The following is a 9,545-nucleotide window of genomic DNA, read 5'->3' on the forward strand; positions in this document are numbered from 1 at the left end:
ACAGACTCAGCCATGGCTCTCAGCAAAGGCCTACCACGGGACTCCTGATGCCCACGTGTTCCAGGGTTGCCACACACCTGGTCCATGCTGTGCTCCTGGATCTACTTCCCATATTCCTTCTCTCAGGATGAAGCCATGCCTTGCTCACACTTGGTACAGAGTCACTAGTCTCTACAAAAGCATCCAATAGGAAATAGCCTGTTGAAATCTAATGTTGAATTCAGAGAAAGGAAATCATGGGAGAGCTCACAGAGTGCAATGTGCAGAGGTCCCTTTTGGCAACAATGTGGCCAAGTGTTTTCATTGTCCATGTATCAGGAATGCTTACTCTAGGGAGATCTCATATGTGCTTATTGTAGCAATGTCCTGAGTGTTGTGACACATAATCCCCCTTCTCCCTTCTGATCTCATAGATCATAGGGCCAAGTCTCTGGTTCTACCTTAAGAACTGTGCAAGGACTTATGGCCCATCACTCTCAGGTATGCACCTGGTTTGGGTAAAAGAATTTAGGATGTGAATCAGACTGGGAGGCAGGACCTTCTCAGGTAGAAGACTCTTCCCAAGTGACTGTGGAGTGTGTGTTGTATTGTTAGTGATCCTGGGTTTTGGAATGGAGGAATCACTGGACAGCCTTATTTTGTGAATGTCTTTCAGGCATGACATCATCAAGATGGTGTAGCAGGAGACCCCAGCCTTCACCAGCTCACCTAAGCCAGACAGAGTCTGTTACCTATAAAACAGTCAACCCCAAGGCAGATCCAAGTTCTCATTAAAAAATGTGAGCTACATGGTGTATAAAAACAGGACAATATTTACTTAGAAAGGATCATGGAGATGCCAGGAGATGGTTAGGAACAAAAGCAGAGGCTATTGGTTTCACCCATGTAGTAGGAGCCATGGGGATTGCTAGCAGCCTTGCCACAGAGGACACCAGCCCCTTCTGCTTTATAAGAATTATTAAAATTATAAATTTTGAGTAGTACCTGGCCACCTCACATTTTCTTTTTTTTTTAATCAAATATATTTAGAATAATTTTAGATTTAGTGGGCTATACCTTTTCAAGGTGAAATTTTCATTGTGAATTCTATTTTTCTCTTATAATAGAATAGCCTTGCTCATCCCCAAGTAAGTTTTATGTTTGAAATATGTTTATATGGTGAAGGTGGGAGAATATGCCATCACAAAGTGTACCACTTGCGTAGGGATTATTTTGAGAGGAAGGCAATTAAAACAACAGGTGCAAGAAATGCTCTATGGTGTCCCCTTTTTATCCTGGAACGTTGTCTATCTTATTATGAAATCAGGTATAAATCTGTATTCATCTAGACATTGTGAATTTGGCTTCTCTCCACATAAATATATTAATTAAGTACCATATGAAAATACAAATCTAATAAATTTAAGAGATATATAAGTGGTATCAAAATCAGTGCCAAGGAAGAGATTTTGAAATAAATGGTGCTTGGATTATTATTTATTTGGTCAAGAGTGTTATTTATTTGATCAAAATAAAGTAAGTTTCTCTCTAAGTGCCAAAAATAATAATAAAAGGAAGTTGTAGGAAAGATCTTAAATTGTAGTGGTCTTTAAAGGAGAATATAGATGAATCCTCTGAGTATATATCTAGATGGAATGAAAAATGAATAGAACTAAAAACATAACTGATGAATTCCAGCATGCTAAACAAGTGTTATTCAAGAAATAAGAAAATAAAAAACAAACGGAAGTCTAGGGAATGTATTTAGACCACAATAAACATTATAAAATATGACAATGTGGATATATTAACTGCTTAGTGTCAATTAGAATTAAATATATTTTATGCTATATGATCCAAGGAAGTGAGCCAAACACACAGAAAGAATAAATGCAAGGAGATCATGACACAATCACATTGTCACCTGAATATGTGCTTCCGTGCTGGCTACACTTCTGGGAAGCAGGAATGAAGAAAAACATAAAACCAAGAAAATATGCTTATCTTCACTGACAATCCAAGGCAGTGCTGTGGTTGGATATGTGGCGTCCCCCAGAGCTCAGTTGTGGGACAAGGCAAAAGTGTTCAGAGGTGGAGAGAGTTCACAGGTGATCCAATATGTCGCATTATGAACAGTACCTAGGTGGAAATGAGCCCACAGGAAGATGTAAGGAAAATAAAAAGGAGACCCAGAGACAAGATGCAGAGGGAGAATAGCAGATGGCAGAATGCTCCTTGTCTAATCTGCCAGCTTTATTTATATCAATAGGTTACATTAGGTCACTGGCATCAGTAGTACATTATTGTTCATTGTGTCATTAGGCAGCTTATAGGTTTAGTAACATTATGCAGCTTGTTCCACAGTTACTTACTATAGTTGCAATGTGCAATGTTAGGAGTTTTGTGTAGCTCTCGAGAAAGTCTATTGCTTAAAGTTACTGTTATGTGGACAGGTTCAGGTGCAGTGGAGCTGGGTGAAACATTGTGGTTGTCTAAGGAGAGTTTCTTTATTCCCAGGAGCTGTGTGAGTGAGATCAAAGCTGAGGCTGATAAGACTCTAGCACAGAGCCTCCTCATGCAGGGCATTGCTACAGCACCTAGGCATCCTGTGTCTTTGCACAGAAGTTTTCCTAGCAGCCAGGCATTCTGTGTCTTTGCACAGAAATTTCCCATCCACCAAGCACGTCATAGTTCCATGAAGCTATCAGAGACCCCAATCCCAAACACAGAACCCTTACAGGAAAATGCAAAGAATGAGTTGCCCTAAAATACACAAAGCAGAGGTAGCCACAGTTGGATGGACTAGGTGAGGTTCTCTGGTCTTCACTGTGGTGCACCCTGTGACTCAGGAGAGACATGCATCCACCCTTTCACTGAGAGGCACCATTTTGCTGAGGACTCTCCCCAGGGCCACCTTGATGTCCCTGTTCCTCAGACTGTAAATGAAAGGGTTCAGCATGGGGGTGACCATGGTGTACATCACTGAGGCCATCAGACTTATCCTAGAAGGCAGTGTGGCTAGAGAACTGAGGTTGACTGCAAGGCCAGTGCCGTAGAACAAGGAGACCACCAGGAGGTGAGACCCACAGGTGGAGAAGGCTTTGTACTTGCCTCTGTCTGATGAGATCCTCAGGATGGAGGAGAAAATCTGAGAGTAGGAGAAGAGGATGCCAGTGAGAGGGAAGACACCCAGGACGATGGCCACAGTGTACACCACTATGTTTTTCATGAGTGTGTCAGAGCAGGCGAGCTTCAGAACTTCAGTTAGATCACAGAAGAAGTGGGGGATTTCTATGTTTGTGCAAAAGGACAGCCTCAAGATGGTCAAGGTCTCTGGAAGGGCACCCAGGATACTGACCAACCAGGACCCCAGAGCCATGAGCAGACAGATCTGTGGGTTCATAATAGCCACGTAGTGCAGGGGGTGACAGATGGCCACAAAGCGGTCATAGGCCATCACTGTCAGGAGCAAATTGTCCTGGCATCCAAACAAAATAAAAAAATAAATCTGTGAGATGCAGCCTGCAAAGGTGATCCCCTTGCTGTGAGTGTGGATGTTCCTGAGAGCCTTGGGGATGGTGGTGGAGGTGAAGCCAATGTCGGCCAGGGACAGGTTGGAGAGGAGGAAGTACATGGGAGTGTGTAGGTGGGAGTCTGAAATAACAGCCAGAATGATGAGCAGGTTCCCCAGCACAGTGACCAGGTACATGGCCAGAAGCAGGCCAAAGAGGAGGGAATGCAGGTCAGGGTCATCTGTGAATCCCAGGAGGACGAAGTTGCTAGTTTCCGTTTGGTTTCCTCTTTCCATGGGATTTCTGGGTTTCCTGAGAAGGAGGGAGAGAAGGAACTCAAAATTCACTCTAAATAGGGATTCCCCAGAATGACCCCAGCATCTTTTATTGAAACATCAGGAACTCAAGAAATCACATATTTTGTCTTATCTTTGGGTCTCTTTGCTGACAAGTTGAAGTTACTACGTTAACCCAAGGAAAACTGGCTCTAGTCCAGTGATTCTCTAACGGTGTTCCCAGGTCAGCCACCTGGGTGTCACCTGGAAACTCGGTGTAAATGTGCATCTTCAGGTCCACAGTACCAGCTGAGCCTCAGATTCTGGGTTGGAGCATCCTCTGGGTTATTAAGCCCTCTGGGGATTCTGATGCACATGCCTGTTTGTAGGCTCCAGCTCCTGTGCCTGCTGCATCCCTGTAGCCAATCCTTCCTCAGTGTCCTGGTGGCTGCTCTGGGGTGTTCTTCCTACTGCACATGGGCATGCGAGCTTCCTAGCTGTAGGCAGGCACATCTGTGAGTGGAAGACTCTTTATTTTATGGGGACTTCAGTGCTCCGTCTGGTAAAAATATTGATATCCCCTGTGAGTGTTCATCATTGGCATTTCATTTTAAGAATTTTTATCTTTGTATTAGTGCATCACAATCATGCATAATATTGGGGTTCATTTTGGCATAATCATACCGGCAGGGAACATAATTTGCTGCACTGTAGTCCTCAGTCCTACCACTTTCATGACACAAATCCAACAAAGATGGATTTGCAAAATATAGAAATCCTAAGCCATGTGTGTTGCTGCACACCTGTAATCCCAGTGACTCAGGAGGCTGAGGCAGAAGGATCACATGTTCAAGGGTAGCCTCAGAAATAGAGTGAGACCCTAAGCAACTTAGCAAGCAGTTGTTTAAAAAAAAAGAATAAAGCTGGGAATGTATCTCAGTGGTAAAGTGCCCCTGAGTTAAATCCCCAGTACCAAAATAAAAAGTTAATTAACAAATAGATAAGCAAATATAGAAACCCCAGGGTTTCTAAACACAAAGGTGAGTCTTAGGCACATTTTTTATCTTCCAACACCATATTAAAATATTTTAGTACATGGAAATGGCTTTTTTAACCTTCCCACTTTGGCCATTTATATTCCTTCTAAATTTTCTTTAGGACAAATATAGTTTGGATTTATTTTCATTTTATATTTTCTCTTGTTAGAATATCCCATAAATTACCTCTGTCAAAAAATTAAGTTGTTTCCTGTGTCTTATTCATATAAATAATTGATTAAAAATGGTCATTTGCAGGCTATCAGATCTAGATGTAAAATAACTATGTAAAGTAATTATCTTCATTATATACTTTAAAAGATGAATAGAAAATGTTATCCAATATTATTTCTTTCATAATTTTACTTCTGGTACGAGTTTATTTTCATAGATGGATTTTAGAATCAGTCCTATTGGAAGGAAAAAAAAGGAGTTTGATTAGTGATCCCTTAAAATTTTAAATTAATTGGGAATAAGTTGACATCATTACAATGCTTGTATTTCTCCTTCCAGTGGCAAGAATTTCCCTCTAGAGTTTTTTGGTCCCTGTTTGGGTAAACTTTCCTGAAGTTTTCTTTAAAAGAAAATGTAAATTATATTCATTTCTTGTAACAGTTGATGTACTTTAGATTTAATGTTGTTAATAATGATCATCTCTATGATTTATCTCTACCATTGCTGTTATATTCAGAAAGCTTTTGATTTTTAAATGTGATTAGGTTTTTCTTATTAATGGTCTGATTTTTCTAAGATAATTTTAATTTATAACATATTTATTTTGTTCCCATTGTAGTGTTTTGAAATTCCAGATCCTTGTAAGATATGGAATTTTCCTATTTCTTCCTTTCTTTCTTGGAAATCACCCCAGGGTTTTGTCCTGTAATGTGATGCTCATTCTCAGATTAAATTGCTCACATTAAATATGTTTTTTTTTATTCTTGTAAACTACATGGTTCACTCCTAGATAGAGGATTTTTAAAGGTATCAATAAACGTATAATGATTTTTGAAGTATTTCAGAAAATAATGTAGAGTCTAATATCGTGTTCTGAAATAAATTTCAAACATTCTATGTGGAACAGGAGTTTAAAGGAGCTAATTGCAAAATACACAATAAAAGCAGTACAAATTTATACATGGATTTAAATAATCTTTGAAAGTAGAAGCACTTTTTGAATGAATTTTTTGGTCTAAATAAAAGGAAAAAGAAGTAATTAGAAGTATACCTTGAAAACATCTGAAGGAGAAAATGTGACTTGCAGAAAATCAAGAGTGCAAAAATAATCTATTCCGTTAGTCAAAGACAAGAGCTTTGATTGATTGATTGATTTGGCACTGAGGATTGAACGGGGTGCTTAACCACTGAGTCACACCCCAGCCCAAAGGGAGGCACCTGAGGGAATGAATGAACGAATGAGTACAATATTATAGATAAAAGAAAAAGAAGCATCTTTGGTAGAGGAGGGTCAAGGCACTTGTGGTTCCAAAACGTGCCCAACATGGCTGGGACCTCAGATGAGAACAGAGCCACCAGGAGGGTGAGAGATCCTCAGACGTGGGCTCCAGAAGAAAGAAGAAGGAAGAGAAGAAGCTGAGAGGGGGAGAAGTCAAGGGAGAGACAGGAGGTGGCCACACAGACTGCTCTAAGTGAGGGGCCTTCCTCACTGCAGTGTCCCCACTTGGGCCACCAAGGCTTGTCCTGTGAGCCCTGTGCTGCCTCCTACCTGCTCCCACATCTGCAGCCCCAGGGGTGGTGAGCTCCTGCTCCTCCTTCCCTGGGTGATGAGGGTCAGCTCAGCTCTGATGAAGGTCAGGAGGTGGCGTCAGGCGTGGTGCACTTCAAGGTCCAGGTGAAGCCACTCATTTCTGGCAGAGCTGAGCTGTGGGTGAGAGGATCACGGAGCATATTTGCTATTTCCAGGATCTCAGAGGGTGAATTCCTGTGAGTGTTCATTAAATTATTTCTTTGCTTATTGGTCTATTCTCTGAGCAATTACATTCCCATGAGCAAGGAAACTAAAACAGAAAGGTAATTGTGCCTGCACCTAGTTTTGCATCCCTGGGACCATCTTGTTTGCCAGCTATGTCTGTCCTTCCCCTGGGGCTGTGGCACATGATGTCATTTTGTCCCTGGACTTGATCTCTACTGATGATTGTCCTTCCCCATGAGTATTTCCTCAAATGTGAGATGGAGCTCCTTGGTCTCTCCCAGGCATGAGCAGACAGTATCCAAGCCCATGTGAGTCCTGCACCTCAAGTGGGAGCTGTGCACAGGACACATCCAACTCCACACACAACTCTTTCAAAGACCTTGCAAATCTTCTATGTTCACCATTGCAAGTTTAGTGCAGATGATGTTCCAGGCATCTGGTTAGGGAAGTGCATTGAGAGGTGGGTTGGCTGGACAGGAAGGAGTCTGTAGGCAGCAGCATGTGTTTCTAAACACACTGGCTGCGTGGTCCTCAGTACTCCAGAGCAGAGAGTATGGACATGGATTTAAATATATCTTTAACAATTCACAAAGCACTGACCTTTACATCCCCATCAATTTTTCTTTCAGCATTGAAAATTTTTGTTAAAAATGCTCAATTGAAACCATTGAACTATTTAAATTTTTTTTTGTCTTTTGTTTATTCCATGTGTGCATGTTTTTATATAATATATAATGCATGATATAAATAATATCCACACAATGCTGTGTCCTGGAATATGCACTTAAAATATAATGATTATTTCCTTTTATTTCTTTCCTTTTTTGGTACACAAGTTTATTTTCTTTTATATATATACTATATCATCAGTGACTAGAAAATTCTGGAGAGACCATATAGATTTTAAGGAAAAACATGACATTCTTTTGAACTTATACAGTTTTATGTCATTGTCTGTATGATTACTTGATGTTATAACTAGTTAAAAAGAATCAGTATCCTTTGTTTATGTGAAAGGTAGTTGCTATTATAAGTTCTTTTTTCAGTAAATCAATCAAACCAAAATTCAAATAATGTGGTCAGTAAAATATTATGTCCCAAATTGAAAGACTGTTTGGTCTATTGATCATCTATCTATTTATCTTAACAAGGATCTGATCATTTAGGACATAATTGAAGGAATGGAACCTGACCTATATAACCTAGAGCTTTATTCTCTGGGACAATATAACTCTTTAAATAGCAAAATTTAAGAATAAATAAATAGTCAATATTATTATATTGATACTAGAATTTTACATGCCTTCATGCTAATTATTTGTGACACACTATCCTCACATCTTTACATAGGGTGTAAGGATAAATGTGGCTACTGATTTTATTATTTAAATACCAATTGAATATGTGACTCCATTTATGCATTTAGAAATCTTTTTCTATAAGTGGTACAGAATTTCTACCAGATATAAATAATACTGGAGTTCAAATCCATTGGTAAATATGTGTTTTTTATTGTTTGTTATGTTTTTTTTAATACTTAATTTTTATTTATTGTTTTTAGATACACATGACAGTAGGGCGTATTTTGACATATTATACATAGATTTTTAAAACAAGTCTAGAAAATGATAACACATCCTCCATGCCTGGCACACTGAGGACAGACAGCATTCCTTTAAGGTGACTATGTTTGGCATGAAGGAGCAGGCAACTGGTTGGGACCTTCTCACCAGAAGGAAGGACTTACCACAGCAATTGAAAAGAAAATCAGTGGAGAACTTTGCAGAGTACCATGTGCAGAGAGCCCTGCTTGGGAACAATGTGGCCAAGTGTTTCCACTGACCATGTATCAGGAATGCTTGCTCTAGGGAGAACTCATATGTGCTTATTTTAGTAATGTCTGGAGTACTCTGATACATAATCCCCCTTCTCCCTTCTGACACTGTAGATTATAGGGTCAAGTCTGTGGCTTCACCTTAGCAGCTGTGGAAGTACTATGGTCCATCTGTTATGGGCTGATAAAAGATAAGTTGGACTGATCTCATTCTGCTCAGACAGTTCACCCTGTGCAGAATGGGCCCCCCTTTCCTCCTGAGCCCACTCTCATAGAAGCGGACACCCTCACCCGTTTGCATCCTGACCACAATGTCTTTAAACTATGGAGCTGACGCCAGCTTGCTTCCTGAGTGGGTACAGGAGGTACCAATTCTGAGAATGTAACTTGGTACTTCCCACTTTATGAAATGTGTCTTATGATTGTACTTGTCTCTCCTGCCCCTCTCCTTTGTGGTTTTTCTGTTTTTAAGTGGCCCTCTCACCCGTGTTCAGTGTCTTGGGCTGCAGAACTGTCTGCTCTCTGCAACCTTGTCCTTGACCAGAATAAATCCTTTGTCTTTGATTCAAAAGGACCTGAAATTTTATTTGGAATTTTGGAATAGTGCCTCAACACATCACTGTCACGTGTGCACATGATTCAGGTTAAAGAACTAGGATGTGAATCAGAGAGGGAGGCAGGACCTTCTCAGGCAGACTCCTCTCAGGTGACTGGGAAGGGTGACTTACTGTTAGTGATCCTGGGTTTTGAGTGGAGGAATCACTGGACACTCTTCTAGTTTGTGAATGTCTTTCAGGCATGAGATCATCAAGATGGTATAGCAGGAGACCCAGCCTTTACCAGCTCACCTAAGCCAGGCAGAGACGGTTCTCTATGAAGCAGGAAAGCCCAAGAGGACCCTAGAGCCCATTAAGAAATGTGAGCCACATGGTAGATTAAAAAAAAGACACTGTTGGATAGAAAGGAGGAGGAGGAGGA

The 9,545-nt window shown here is 40.5% G+C and overlaps 2 protein-coding genes across 7 annotated transcripts in view; both read right to left on the bottom strand.

The window, feature by feature from the left end:
- The window catches only part of LOC107145002 (adhesion G protein-coupled receptor E2-like), a 452,375-nt gene that overhangs the window by 316,568 nt on the left and 126,262 nt on the right, over positions 1-9,545 (bottom strand). The window lies entirely within an intron of this gene.
- On the bottom strand, positions 2,825-3,787 carry LOC107144999 (olfactory receptor 7C2-like). The gene has a single exon (XM_015488854.1). It carries the CDS (start codon positions 3,785-3,787, stop codon positions 2,825-2,827), a length of 963 nt encoding a protein of 320 aa, XP_015344340.1.

Source organism: Marmota marmota, unplaced genomic scaffold (genome assembly GCF_001458135.2).
Source record: "Marmota marmota marmota unplaced genomic scaffold, marMar, whole genome shotgun sequence".
NCBI lineage: Eukaryota > Metazoa > Chordata > Mammalia > Rodentia > Sciuridae > Marmota > Marmota marmota.

Excerpts from the sequence above, each read along its gene's own strand:
- LOC107144999 (XM_015488854.1), bottom strand. The coding sequence starts at position 3,787 with ATGGAAAGAGGAAACCAAACGGAAACTAGCAACTTCGTCCTCCTGGGA.